The 15,371-nt window shown below is 41.5% G+C and overlaps 1 protein-coding gene across 1 annotated transcript in view; it reads left to right on the top strand.

The window, feature by feature from the left end:
- DHTKD1 (dehydrogenase E1 and transketolase domain containing 1) overlaps positions 1 to 15,358 on the top strand; it is a 53,517-nt gene extending 38,159 nt beyond the window's left edge. The window contains exons 11-17 of the mRNA XM_082846237.1: positions 475 to 625; positions 1,008 to 1,114; positions 6,460 to 6,624; positions 9,714 to 9,796; positions 10,142 to 10,311; positions 11,969 to 12,054; positions 12,871 to 15,358. Coding sequence (XP_082702363.1) covers positions 475 to 625; positions 1,008 to 1,114; positions 6,460 to 6,624; positions 9,714 to 9,796; positions 10,142 to 10,311; positions 11,969 to 12,054; positions 12,871 to 12,975 — 867 coding nt within the window. The 3' untranslated portion in view covers positions 12,976 to 15,358. The remainder of the gene's footprint in view (positions 1 to 474; positions 626 to 1,007; positions 1,115 to 6,459; positions 6,625 to 9,713; positions 9,797 to 10,141; positions 10,312 to 11,968; positions 12,055 to 12,870) is intronic.
- Positions 15,359 to 15,371: the final 13 nt, after the last annotated feature.

Raw genomic sequence — 15,371 nt, forward strand, 5'->3', positions numbered from 1 at the left:
CACGAGGGCTTAGTTGCCCCATGGCATGTGGGAACTTAGTTCTCCGACTAGGGATCGAACCCACGTCCCCTGCATTGGAAGGCAGATTTTTAACCACTGGACCACCAGGGAAGTCCCTCCCCCCACTTTGTTTTGTGACATTTTTTAAAAAGCTCTTATGACACCATTTCACTCTCAGCTTCAAAGATGGGGCATCTGAGAAGTTAATTTCGCTTCTCCTTCAAGAAAATCTTTAATGTCCATATTCCAACCTTTTGTATGTCTTCCTCTGTTTGCCCCAACTTTTCCCACACACATCACTCATGGGGAGCAGGAGATGTCCTCTCTCAAAGGGATGCGGGGATGAATGAAAGCACAGCTGCCCTCACGGCCCTCCTCCCTTTTGAGCAGTTGGTACCAATATAATGCTTTACTTTAACTGACTCACATCCCATCTTCCCTGCACGTCGGTTCTGTTCTCCTCCTTTGCCCTAGGTCAGCAACAGCCCACTGTCGGAAGAGGCCGTCTTGGGATTTGAGTATGGGATGAGCATAGAAAGCCCTAACCTACTGCCCCTCTGGGAGGCTCAGTTTGGCGATTTCTTCAACGGTGCCCAGATCATCTTTGACACGTTCATCTCTGGAGGTTGGTGTTGGTCTATGGGTGTGTAGTGGACGTGTGGCACCAGCCTCACGGGGACAAATGACAGAAAAGGGGCCATAACTGCTTATGAGACTCCTGTGTACCACGGCATCCCCCCACTCCGAGAGTTGGGAGCCTGTTCTGTCATCCACTGGGGCGCGGCAGCTATCAGGCAGTTAAGTAAGCTGCTAGGAAGAGCACATAAGTCCTCTGTCAGCAGGAGGGCTGTGTCTCCTGGGGAATGTGCTTGGCTGTAGTGATGAATGGTGCAATGAGAATGGTTTTGGGGGTCCAGCAACAAACTAACATGTGTCTCACCGCCCCGTCGCCCCGGGCTGTCCTGCACCTGCATCGTAGCGTTCTTACTCCCGCTGCTGCTTTGCAGGTGAGGCCAAGTGGCTTCTCCAGAGCGGCATCGTGGTCCTCCTTCCTCACGGGTATGACGGGGCTGGACCAGAGCACTCATCTTGTCGAATAGAGCGTTTCTTGCAGGTATGCCCACTGCCTTCTGGATTCCACGAAATGTTTCCCTGCTTTCTAGGTGCTTTGAAATAGAACTGCCTCCTGCAAATACCTAATGTGAACCTTGGACTATAAGACCTTGTAGTATTTGAATGAAACAGATTTAATGCAATGTCAATCAATATTCCTTGGAAACGTGATGCCTCAAGCATGTTAGTATCACGGTTTTACGGCAATGAAAGTGCTTCTTCTTTTTTTTTTTTTTTTTTTTTTTTTTTTAGTATTTATTTATTTAGGCTGTGCCGGGAGTTAGTTGCAGCATGCGGGATCTTTAGTTGCAGCACGTGGGCTCAGTTGCGGCATGCGTGCGGGATCTAGTTCCCCGACGAGGGATGGAACCTGGGCCCCCTGAATTGGAAGTGTGGAGTCTTACCCACTGGACCACTCAGGGAAGTCCCTGAAAGTGCTTCTTATGCGGCAAATATCAGTAGTTTCCGAGTCAAACTGATCATCGGAGTCATCTAGGGGCTTTTTATAAACAGAGATACAGTGACCAACCCCAGATCTAAGTAGTGATAGTATTTTTATAAAATGATTCGTGACCATTAAAAAATGTTAAACAGCAACCGAGAAATTACCATTGTTATCTTTTGGTAAGAATCATTACCAATGCCTCTTTATGCATATTTCTAATATTATATTATGAAAAATTTCGAACATACAGAAAAGTTGAAAAAACTTTACAGAGAGTATTCATATGCCCACTTGCTACATTCTACCGTTAATATTTTATTATATTTGTTTTATCATGTATCTATTCATCTGCCATCCCTCTATCCATAAATCCATATAATTTTTGGATGCATTTGAAAGTAAATGGAGACATCAGTACACATCACCCTAAGTACATGAATATCATTAATTATCTTAGCATACAGGCAGATAAAATATATAGAAAGGTGATAGATTAGTAGATAGGTAGATAGAACAGTAGCTAGATAAATGGATATAACTGGTTGGTTGGTAGATAATGACAGAGAAATCATTTCATAAAAATTAGATTACAGAAATAAATTGGAGGTAAATTAAAGAACTAGCTGTGAAATACAAAACTACAGTTTTTCAAAGAAATATATGAATGAGCATGCAAGAGATACAGTTTGGGAGTCATCAGTTTCTAGATGATATTTAAAGTCATGAGACTGGATGAAATTATCAAAAGAATGAGTACAGTTGGAGAAGAGCAGTTGCCCCCAAACTGAGCCCTGGGATAGACCAGCAGTTAGAGGCTGCAGGGAAGGAGAACACAGGAGGCTGAGAAGGAGCAACCAGTGAGGCTGGAGGAAGGTCCTAGAAAGCAAGTGAAGGATATGTGTTAAGAAGGAGGACGTATCAAGGCCAGTCAGGATAGGACTGAGAATTAGCCGTTGGATTTAGCAATAAAGGGTTCATTTGGTGGTTGGTAACTGCAGTTTGTTTAGGTGGAGTGATATTAGGAGTATATGGAAGGAGGAAAGTTTAACTCTTTTGAAAAGTTTTGCTGCAAATAGAACAAGGAAGGGGGAAATTTGCACCAAGAGAGGTTCTTTTTGCTTTTTTTTTTTTTTTTTTTTTGCGGTACGCGGGTCTCTCACTGCTGTGGCCTCTCCCGTTGTGGAGCACAGGCTCTGGATGCGCAGACTCAGCGGCCATGGCTCTCGGGCCCAGCCGCTCTGGGGTACGTGGGATCCTCCCGGACCGGGGCACAAACCCGTGTCCCCTGCATCGGCAGGTGGACTCTCAACCACTGGGCCACCAGGGAAGCCTTTGCTTTTGTTTTAAAGATAGGAGAAATAACAGCATGTTTGTATGCTGATAGGAATGATCCAGTAGAGAAGAAAATATTGATGTAGGAGAGAGAGTAGAATGACTGGAGTGATGGCCTTGAGAGAGCAGGATGGGCTGGTGTCCACTGCACAAGGGATTGGATCAGCTCTAGACAGCAGCATGGCAGGTTCCTCTATGGGAATAACCAGAAGGCAGAGAATACGATGCAGATGATAGAACATGGTAGATGTTGTGGTGAAGGTCTGAGGAGATACTCTTGGGTCATTAGCCGAGAGTGATGATGCAGGAGGAGATCCTGGGTTAAAGCTGTGAAATAGTCATCTGCAAGAGGAGGAGGATGAGTGAATTAGGGAAATAGAAGATAATAGTCTAAGAGCACTAAGGGCCCACTTAAGATTCCTGGTCAAGATTTTAAAGTGAGATCCATCAGTGTGATTGTGTGTTTTCTCCAGCTTCATTCCCTGCATAGGTGCAGAAATGGGACAGATGGAAAGTTGAGATTAACTCGGCGTGTGGTTTGGAGTGAAAAAGTGTCAAGGGAGTTAAGGGTGTATGCAAAAGAATGATTATAATGATTGACTATGGAATTTAGCTTAAGTAAGGAGGAGGGAGGAGATGTGAAGGGTGAAGGCCAGTGAAAAGGTGATAGGATCAATATGTTGGTGGTATTGATGAGGCTGAAGGATTGATGGAGTCAAAGTGTTAAAGGGAATTGAGCTAGAAAGGTAGGAAGTGGTGGTCAGAGTGGAATGGATAAAGTAGAGCTTATGGAGAGATCCCTGTCATTGAAACCAGGATGTAGCCATGGAAACGGGTTGTTGAGGTAGGATGGAGGACAGAGTGATTGGAGGACAGGAGTTCAAGGAACCAGTTGCCAGGGTTTTGAAAGGACCATCTACATATGCATTAAAATTACCAAGTCCGTGTTAATAATTTTCTCAAACCTACTTCATAGGATTACTGTGAGGCATAAAGGGTCAATATATGTAAATGCTTAGAACAGTAATTGACATTTATATGTTTGCTGTTTATTATTTTTATTATTATCGTTTCCTGTGCTTGCACTGGGATTACCTCAAGCTCTTTGTTTACACTACTAATTTTATTTTTAGCCCTGCAAAAGAATTAATATATCGATATGTAAAGTGAAGAGTGTTTGCTGTTTATATAAGCACTTGCTTACTTCATCTTCTTTCACTGTGATTATCTCAAGCTCTTTGTTCATGCCATTTCTCTCTTTTTTTTTTTTCTGGTACGCGGGCCTCTCACTGCTGTGGCCTCCCCCGCCGCAGAGCACAGGCTCCTGACGCGCAGGCCCAGCGGCCACGGCCCATGGGCCCAGCCACTCCGCGGCACGCGGGATCCCCCCAGACTGGGGCACGAACCCGCGTCCCCTGCATCGGCAGGCGGACTCTCAACCACTGCGCCACCAGGGAAGCCCCATGCCATTTCTTTTTCATCCTGTCTGTTCTGCTTCTTGATGTTTCTTATTTATTTATTAGATTTGTAATGGTTGAGTTTGGTTCTCACTTGGTTTTCTTGGCATTGCACTCACCTTTCTTATCTAATTCTACTGTGTTATCTTTAAGACTATCTGCCCTTTAAAACACTGTTGTTTTTTAAAATTGTGGTAAGAACACTTAACATGAGACCTACCCTCTTAACAGATTGTTAAGTGTGCATTGCAATACTGTTGACTGTAGCTACTATGTTGTACAGCAGATCTCTAGAACTTATTCATCTTACATAACTGAAACCTTATACCCCTTGACTAGCAACTCTCCATTTCCCCTTCCCCGCCCCTGGCAACCACTGCTCTGCTTTCTGCTTCTCTGAGTTTGACTATTTTAGATTGCTCATATAACTGGAATTGTGCAGTATCTGTATGTCACTTAGCATAATGTCCTCAGAGCTCATCTGTGTTACTGCAAAGTGCAGGATTTCCTTCCTTGAATAGGCTGAGTAATATTACATATATAGATAAAAATACCTGTATACCACATAGCACATTTCCTTTATCCATTCATCCATAGATGACCATTTAGGTTGTTTCCACATCTTGGCTATCATGAGTAGTGTTGCAATGAACATGGGAGTGCTAATACCTCTTTGAGATCCTGATTTCAGTTCTTTTGGTTAAATACTCAGAAGTGGGATTTCTGGATCATACAGTAATTCTGTTATTAGTTTTTTGAGGAGCCTCCAAGCTGTTTTCCGTAGTGACTATACCAATTTACTTTCCTACCAACAGGGTACAAGGGCTCCCTTTTCTCCACATCCTTGCCAATACTTATGTCTTTTGTTAAAATTGGCTGCCTTTTGCCTGCTATGTTCCTTTCTTTTTGTCCCCCCCCCTTATAAAAAGTTATAAGGGGCTGTATAATATTTACATTGTTGCTATATCATTTTATTTCATCTTGTCTTTGATTATTTAGGGCAATTCTTCAAAACCATATAGTTTCCCTGAGAGGGTGTGGGTGAATTCCCCTTAATTTTCCTTCCCATTTGGTACCAATTTACCTTCTTAGAACAACAGTTGAGAATAGTCTCCAGTACATGAAGCCTGAGGACATGGCGTGGGAGGACATAGCTCTGCTGGACAGAGGGTTTTTCTTGCTAAATTCTGGTGTCCCTTCTGAGATTCAATAGCTAAGCCCATACAAGGGTCCACTCCCTGGTCAGGGCTGTGTGTCACGTCCATGGGCCTCTCTTTCCTTGGCATGTCCTGGCCCTGGAAGTGGCAAGCCTGGCAGCCCGTCTGCCTCCACTGAATTCTGCAGGGGCTTCAGCCCTAGATTTTGCCTTTTTTTTTACCCAGGGTGCCACTCACACCCTGTCACCAGATTGGAGGAGCCCAGTAAAAATCTCCGGATTTTGTCAACTCACTCTCTTTGCTCTGTACTGCTTCTTGATCAGGTTAGGAGACATGCCTCACGTTTCTGTCCCAGCAGGATCTTCTGAGATTTCATTCCTTGCCCTCAATTTTTCAACCTCGTTAGCTGCTCTCGTTCTTGTCTCTAAAACAAACTATACTTACATTTACTCCATCAGGACAGTGAGATTCAGATAGTGCATCCTTCCAACATCTTCACTCCACAGTCATCAGCATCTGTACTTTTCAAAAAGTCTCCTCCAGATGCTTCTTTTCTTTTAATTTTTAATTTTAACTTTTTTTGGTCATGCCACACGGCTGTGGGATCTTAGTTCCCCGACCAGGGATAGAACTCGGGCCCTTGGCAGTGAAAGCTCCAAGTCCCAACCACTGGACCACCAGGGAAGTCCCCACCTCCACATGCTTCCTGCAGTCAGCTGTGTTTGGAAAGAACCACGTTAAAACACGCAGACTTGGCCAATGGGGAGCCATCAGGCTTCTCCTCTGGTGAATTCTTCACAGGTCATAAATTGACCTTCTGGTCTTTTTCTATAATGAAGAGACACATCTGTTCTCCTGCTCATTGAGAGCCCCGTGTCCCTCTTAGGATAGCCTGTGCCCTTAGGATGGAGTGAGATGACCCGACTGTCTGCCCTGCCTCTCACTTCCCTCCCAGATGTGTGACAGCGTGGAGGAGGGCGTGGACGGGGATACCGTGAACATGTGCATGGCTCACCCCTCCACACCCGCCCAGTACTTTCACCTGCTACGGAGACAGATGGTCCGGAACTTCAGGAAGCCCCTTATCCTTGCTTCTCCGAAGATGTTGCTCAGACTCCCTGTAAGTAGAAAAAGCTGGTTATTAGTCTTTTTTCTCCTGTCATTTTTTTTCTGCTGCATTTTCGTCTCTTTTCTGTATCTGATTGTAGATGCAAATGACAGAAGCATCTCTTTGGTTTTAGTTGGCCATGCTGCTTTGTCGCTCCCTTTTTCTTTTTTTTTAACCTTTCAAGAATAACTAGAAATCTAAGTCGCTCTCAGTTTCATTGTCATGAAGGACAGAGCAATTATTATAACCCTGGCATCCCAGTCTGAGCAGAAATAATCTTTCAGGAAAAGTTTCAAAGTCCAAATGGTCTCAGCACTGCTATGTTGATAGTTGCAAGTTGGGAATTGAAAGTACTTTGATGAAAATGAGTGGTTTTAGTCATTGGCTTTTATTTAGACTTTTTCTGTTAAATGATTTATCACCGGTAGACTCCATTTCAAACATTGTAACAATATAGCTTATCACTACCTGGCTTTACAAGAGTATATTTTCTCTTGGTTTACCAGAACTAAGTGTTAAGCGCACATGTTTTTTTAAATCATACAAATATGCTAGTTTTCAAGTGGCAGAGTTCAAGATAAGAAACACTGCTAAGCATGTATTTATCCCACCTGCTATAATTTTTGTCAGTTTTGTATGAGAGTCTGAATTAGGATTAACATTCAAAAAACCTCTGCATTTATTTGGTTGCCACTGCTGAGGTGAACTAAGTCGTTTAGGACTTGGCTGTTTGAGATGATCTTGTGCTTCTCACAAAGCTTATAGAATGTGTATTTGGAAGTGAGGGGTGTTGAGGGAAGCTGCCAGTGATTTGCCTTCACCGGTTGCCTTTTTTGGCGTTTCTAGCATTTGGAGGGGAGTAAGGTGACCCTTGTTCTCACAGTCGGTCAAGGGTACTTGAGTGATCCCAGAGTGAGCGCCCCCTTAAATTTTGTTCTCCAGGCCCCTCACCTGTCTCACCCCAGCCTCAGGGGTCAATAATGAGGAAATGCACTTCAAGTTCTTTCACCAATGGCTGAAAGTTCATTTGTTTGGTCTGCTTATTCTCTCTGTGAACAACCTTATGAATTTTGAGATGGTTTCATGAGCATCATGGGACATTCAAGACAAACAAATTCAGTCCCTTTACACCATCTTTCTGATGGGGCTGCCTTGACACCGATATTTTGAAACAGCAATGTGAAAGGAGCCAAGTCAAAATGTAAAGTTACTATAATTTTGCTCTGGGTCTTAGTAGCGGCATGTGGGATCTAGTTCCCTGACCAGGGATCGAACCCGCACCCCCGGCATTGGAAGGCAGAGTCTTAACCACTGGAACACCAGGGAAGTCCTGATCTGGGATTCTTGAACCCAACTTTCATTGTATCCCTAACATTGTCACCTGCTCTCTCAATCATAACTAAAAGGAGTGTAATGATATTAAATATAATGCATGTATATTATTAGGTATTGAGTGAACTGTTAGAAGTTTTGTTGAGAATTTCTTTTGCTGTTTGAAACTGAAAATGAGTTCATTTTCTGGCCCTAATGCTCCACCCCTCTCCCCAAGTCTAATATACAACTTATTAAATAAGTGAAGCCTTCCTTGGGGAGCTTAAAAAATATCAACAGCTATCTTATAGACTTTCAAGTGAAGAACTACTCTTATTAAGTAGTCAAATATTTTCATTAAACATGTAAGTCCTTTTGTTAATGGAAAGTCAGTACAACCAGTATTGAATTCTGATTTCTTCCTGAAAATTGGATTATTGGTACAAGTGATCTAGCAGAATATAATAGCCAGCCTTCTCTATCCATGGCCCACTCAGAGATGACTTGCCATGTAGCAAACATGACTCAGGGGTACAGGGAGTTTGTCTGTCAAGTGGTACCAAACTCCCACCCCAGTTTCCCACCTAACTCTGAACTCTGAACCTTTTGATTCCTGCTGTAGGAAGTGGGGACTGACAAAAGGCTCTGTTCAGAAGGGAGAAAGATTGCCTCTATCACACATTATTTACTAATATGCATAGCTGAATAGCTAATATTAATTTTTTAGGTTATATACAATATCCCAGCATCAGTATGGCTGCCCTCAATGGCCTAGTCTAAATGTCATATACCCATTTGGGACTAGACTGTAGGGAAACTAACTAGATGATAGCAAAAGGGATCAAATCCCTCACCTTGGCTTCATCAGTTTTCTACTTTAAGTTCTTTGCAACAAGTATTTATTTGCTGCACCACGCAGCTTGTAGGATCTTTGTTCCCTGACCAGGGATTGAACCTGGGCCCTTGGCAGTGAAAGCACTGAGTCCTCACCACTGGACTGCCAGGGAATTCCCAAGTATTTCTTTAAATTGGGCTCAGTAATTACATTTCTTTTCATCGTGGAAATATTCATATGTTGTTCCTACTTGTTCTGTTTCATTTATAAATTATAGTCAAAATCCTAAAGACAGAAATAATTGCCCAACTCAGCTATTCCGGTTCACAATATAAATTCTATAAAAGGTTGTTTCTGATTCCAATTCCAAAAAGTTAAGGTGTAGTTTTTATTGATAATAAAGTTGAGTCATCACACTGCAATTTTTTTTTTTTTTTGGCTGCATTGGGTCTTCGTTGTGGTGCACGGGCTTCTCATTGCGGTGGCTTCTCTTGTTGCGGAGCACAGGCTCTAGGCGCGTGGGCTCAGTAGTTGTGGCTCTTGGGCTCTAGAGCTCAGGCTCAGTAGTTGTGGTGCACGGGCTTAGTTGCTCCGCAGCATGTGGGATCTTCAACGGACTAGGGCTTGAACCCGTGTCCCTTGCACTGGCAGGCAGATTTAACCACTGTGCCACCAGGGAAGTCCTCCACACTGAAATTTTGACTGTTAAAATTTATTGTGGCACCAAACAAAAGGCGATCTTATTTAACCTCAGAAAAATATTTTATTCTGAAGTAACAGAACAGATACTTTTGGGAAAGATATTTTGTTTAACAGTACATATGTTTACTTATAGCCCCAGGAGAGAATTTTGATACTAGTTTTTGGGAAAGATCCCTGATAAATAAAAGCATCTTCAGGTCCTTGCCCTTGGTTGATAGATTTGTGGCTTTTTTCTCCCCCTCCCCCTCCTTAGGCAGCTGTGTCAACTCTTCAAGAAATGGCACCAGGAACAGCATTCAAACCAGTCATTGGTGATTCATCTGTGGATCCAAAAAAGTAATCTGACGTGGAGCTCTGTTTTCATACTCTGCAGTAGATTTGTAGTGAGTGGGAAAACTAGTTCATGTTAAGTGAACCAAGCGACCCAAATCTTCTCTATCCTTATATAAGTCCTTTAAGTTCATGGGGTAGGAGTTAGAATATGCACAGAAGAGTGAATTTTGGAGGCATATGTTGCTCAAGAAGGTTGGCCAGGGCACAGCATGAGTGAACCCCACTACAACGCCCCTGCTGCTTCAGTGGTGAAGCATTTAAATCTCTGTGGTCTCCCCCTTTCTTCTGCTACAGTTCTTACTTTAAGATATTTCTCCCCCACCTCACTGTCCCTTTTCTACCCAACAGGGTTAAGAGTTTAGTGTTCTGCTGCGGCAAACATTTCTATGCCCTGCTGAAGCAAAGAGACTCTTTGGAGGCCAGGAAGCATGACTTTGCTATCATCCGAATGGAAGAACTCTGCCCTTTCCCACTGGATTCGCTGCAGGAAGAGATGAGCAAATACAAACATGTTAGAGGTAAAGGGTCCTTCTTATTAGACTTTTTTGGTTTTAAGTTACCTGAAACCTATTTGAACTATCTCAAATAAAAAGATGGTACGGGAGCAGTGAGAGTTATTAGAAAGTTGAATCTCATGGAATCTGGAGATATGAAAGTAATACAACTGGAGCCAATGTCTCTATGTCTTTTTTGGTGTCCCTTTGGGTGTCCCTTTCGTTCTCCCCCGCTTTCATATAAGACATCGAATTTCTTGAGTTTGGAGGGAATCAGTGCTATACAATAGTTTATGATACATCCGGTGTAATTGTAAAAGATAAGCCTTTTCAACAGATGGGGCTGGAATGATTAGATATCTGTGTGCACCTTATATAGAAATTAACTCAAAGTTGATCATAGACCTCAATGTAAAACTATAAAACTTCTAGAAGGAAGTGGATGAAAATCTTCCTGACCTTGGGTTAGGCAAGAAGTTCTCAGACATAACACCAAAAGCACGTTCCAGAAAAGAAAAAGTAGCTTTTACCAAAATGAAAAACTTTTGCACTGCAAAGAATATAAAAAAGACAAGCCACAAACTAGGAGAAAATATTTGTAAAAACATATCTGACAAAGGACTCTCCAGAATGTTGAAAGAGCTCTGAAAACTCAACAGTGAGAAAACATATAATCCAGTTTTTCAAAAGGTGCAAAAGAATTGAACAGTCATTTTACCAAAGAACCAGATGGCAAATACCCATATGAGAAGATCATCAACATGATTAGTGATAGGGAAATGCAAATTAAGCCAAAATGAGATATGGCTACATACCTATTAGAATGGCTAAAATGAAAACAAAACAATGTCAAGGACTGATCAGGATGCAGAGCAACTGGGACCTTCATTCACTGCTGGTGGGAATGCAAACTCGTACAGCCACTCTGGAAAACAGTTTTGTCAGTTTCTCATGCAGTTACACACAGAGTTTCCTTACCACGCAGCAGTCCCACTCCTAGGTATTTACTCAAGAGAAAGGAAAAAATCCATATGTGAATATTTATAGTGGCTGTATTCATAATTGCCCCAAGCTGGAAGCAACCAAAACATCCTTCAACTGGTGAATGAAGAAACAATCTCATTGTGCATCCCTACAGTATCATGCTCCTTAAGAGTAAAAGAGAGTGAACTATTGCTAGCGGCAAAATGACCAACGGATTTTGCTAATTCACAGAAGCCCAAACCAAAAGGCTGTATACTGTGTGATTCCACTTACCTGATGCTCTGGAAAAGGCAAAACTTCGGGGATAGAGGAAAGATCGGTGGTTGCCAGAGGTTGGGGGTGGGAGGAAGAGCTGAGCACAAAGGGTCAGGATGAGGGAATATTTGGGGTTTAGAGAATTGTTCTGTATCATGATTGTGGTGATGGATACATGACTATGCATTTCTCAAAAAAAAAAAAGACAACACTGTGCCATATTGGAAAGGTAATAATATATTTACTTGAGGATATATGTGTATGTGTGTGTGTATGTATATATATATAACTATGTGTGTATATGTGTCTATATACATATATAACATGTATAGTATACGTGTGTGTATGTATGTGCACACACATGCATATATAGTGTGTCTGCGTGTGTAGTATGTTGTATATATTTACTTGAGGTACTGAGATGAACTTTCTTCTTTCATAGATTTTATTTGGAGTCAGGAGGAGCCTCAGAACATGGGTCCTTGGTCTTTTGTTTCTCCAAGGTTTGAAAAGCAACTGGCCTGCAAGGTGATAGCTCTTTCTCCTTTGCAGTGTTTTGTGTGTGTCCCTTTTCTCCTGTTGGAGTGCCACCAAATAGGTTTATCCCCTATTATCAGTCCAAAGCTTCTAAAGATAAACTAAAATATAAAACCTAGTTTTAGGCTCCTTTTTCAGACTAAACTTCTGAGTGTTTAGCAAGATGTATATGTGTAGCTACTAGTATCATGTTAAAAAACAAAACAAAAACAATGATTATACTCGAAAAGGTAGAAGACCTACCTGTCGTCTACCGTTCCCATTAGCCTACTCAGCATTCTTGTCCCAAAGGTCAGTATCCAAGCCCCGGGAGAGGAGAGCGATGAGCTCGCTTGTTTTACAGTAACACTTATTCCAGGCCCACCTGGAAAGCTGGTAGACATCGGAGGCCAAATTCTTTGTTATGTTTTAGGAAGAGGAAAACAAGGAGAAGAACAGTTGTGCTTCTGTTTATCTTTCTATTCTGCTTTGATTAGAACTCAGGTCACTTGATACCAGTTTAAGGCACTCAAATCATTTTCACCTGTAAATAGTTCTAATTTAGGAAACTCTACAGCTAAAACCAACTAACAGTTACCTAAGAATAGGACAGATTCCAGAATATGTCTCACCTTATCACGCCTGGAATTTAGTTTTCAGTTGTGACATAGATCTCCCTGCAATCTATTTTGTGTAACACATTATTTTCCAAAAAGGTGATTTATAGTTAAACAACTTCAGAGAAATACATGCACATCCCTGGACGAGCTAAGCAGAGCTCTGGTCTAGTCCAAACGTCATTGTATTTCTTTTCTGCTCCAACGCTAGCTCCGTCTGGTGAGCCGACCCGCGTTGCCGGTACCTGCTGTAGGAATCGGCAGCGTTCATCTAGAGCAGCATGAAGAAGTCCTCGCCAAGACCTTCACCCAATGATGCCCTAAAGAGAAACACTACTTACTTGTAAGAAAACTGCCATAAAAAGAAAGGCTCGCCTCCTCCACTCTCTCCTCCTTCCATTAGGTGCCACAACAAGAATGTATTCCTCGAAGATGTTGGGATTGATGAGGACAGAGGAGAGGTTAATCTAGAAGAATACATGGAACAGCCAAAGGAATTGTTCATCAAGACGTGAATCCTACAAGTCACTTTCGTCCTTAAAAGTACCATAGTGTTATATTCTGTTAGACCTGCGTGGGTTGTAGAGCTATGTCCTTATCCGGATGTTTCCAGACTCGACTCTTTCTAATTAACTGGGTGTACCCAGGAAAAGTTCTTGAGTCTGAATTTATAGTTGCATAGGGATTACCTCAACATTACCTCCCTATTTTCTTGACGCATGTGACTTTCATGAATTTTCCCTTTTTTATTCAAAGTCCCTGACTACCTGTATTTTCAATTTATGTCATCTCTGGTACTGCTTTCCAGCCACTGTGAAAAATGTTTCACCAAATCATTTTCACCTGTAAATAGTTCTAATTTAGGAAACTCTACAGCTAAAACCAACTAACAGTTACCTAAGAATAGGGCAGATTCCAGAATATGTCTCACCTTATCATGCCTGGAATTTAGTTTTCAGTTGTGGCATAGATCTCCCTGCAATCTATTTTATGTAACACATTATGTAACACTATAGCAAAACTGTATTATTCCTGATTTGTGTTCTTCAAGATCACTATTTTACCCATTATCCTTAAATATAGGTCTTATTAAAATAAACCTCCGGGTGTATGATCCTCTAGCACAGTATTATCAAGCTGAGTTATAGTTACGATGAAATTGATTAGTGGTCCACTTTGCCATAGTATCTTTTTTCTTTTTCCTTAAATTGTTCTTGCCGCGATACCTTAATATTTTTAATTACCTCTGGGTGTCTGATATGGGGATTTCAGCCCCTGGTTGATCATCAGCCTTGCCTCTAAAAGTCCCTGCTGTCATATGATGTTAATTTGTGATACTTAAGGGTCACTTTAACTTTGATAGCAGGAACTTCCCAACATCAGGCACTTTCTGGATTTCTAGAGGTCACCAACCCACTCCCTTATTCTGAAATTAAGCTTATAACTGGAAGTATAACTAAATATCAGCAAACTGTGTACACTTACCTGGCGTGGTGCTGCAGAGCACTACCATGTACCATGCTTGTGCTGGGACACTTTTTCTCAGAAATGGGGGAAGTACCGGGGCCCTGTAACACCCTCTCCACTTTTACTGGCAACTTTTAATGTCTTTCAGAATCAATGTATAGGTTGTTCTGGCCACAGCAGTAGATTCGTGATTCACATCTTAAACGTGTACATTAGTGTACTGATTTACCGTTTCTGTAATATTCACATCCCTTTTATTCCTATACACGTGAATGCTTTCTTCCTTCGCCAAGCCTTATAAATCATGTAGCTTAGTGTCACACATGTCAACCAGTAAAATTACAAAGGTCTGCTTAATGAGAATGGTTATCAATGTTGTATATTGAACTAGAAAAAAAATAAAAGCACAGTGCCATTTGTTTTCAGATCTCTCGGTTTCTTGAGTTAAAACATTTCAAAAGTCTGAGCACAAAATGAGATGGAAAACCAGATATTTTTTTAGTTGAGATCTCTCCAGATTTCTAACTTTACACCTCACGAGTCTGTTTCCTGTTACATCTCCAACCTGAGCCGTGAAATGTCTTCTGTATCTTAACCTTACTCTCAATCACCAGTGCAACGTGGATCAACATTTTGAATTACCTTGCAGGAAGAGGCCATTTGAAGAATTCCAGATCAAATACTCACATAATAAAGAACGGGCTAAATATATCAATAATAAAGTAAAATATTTTAAAAATTGATAATGTGGTATTAATATCCCATTAATGTAAATCTATGCTAGAAGCACAGAGTCTGAACCGCTGGACCGCCAGGGAAGTCCCCCAAATTTTCTTTTTTATAAGAACAATTTTGCTCAGTTTTCCTATATTTTCCATACACATACTATAAGCAAAAATATTCTAAAGCATAGCCGTTTTGGGGCTGACTGTATTACCTTTGAAGTTTTATTATTTTAAAAAATTCCTCGGCTGGCAATAGAAACAGTATCACTTTTGCAAAATTGAAGAAATATGGTTTTAGCAATTAAGGGTTACACAGGAAGGAAGTCACAGATTAAGAATCAAGACTTTTGGTCAAAGAAAGACAAATACCATATGATATCACTCATATGTGGAATTAAAATATGATACAAATAAACTTATTTACAAAACAGAGACAAACTCACACACCTGGAAAACAAAGTTATGGTTACCAAAGGGGAAAGGGGGTGGGGGAGAGATAAATTAGGAGCTTGGGATTAAT

This window comes from Leucopleurus acutus (assembly GCF_964270905.1).
Source record: "Leucopleurus acutus genome assembly, chromosome: 1".
NCBI lineage: Eukaryota > Metazoa > Chordata > Mammalia > Artiodactyla > Delphinidae > Leucopleurus > Leucopleurus acutus.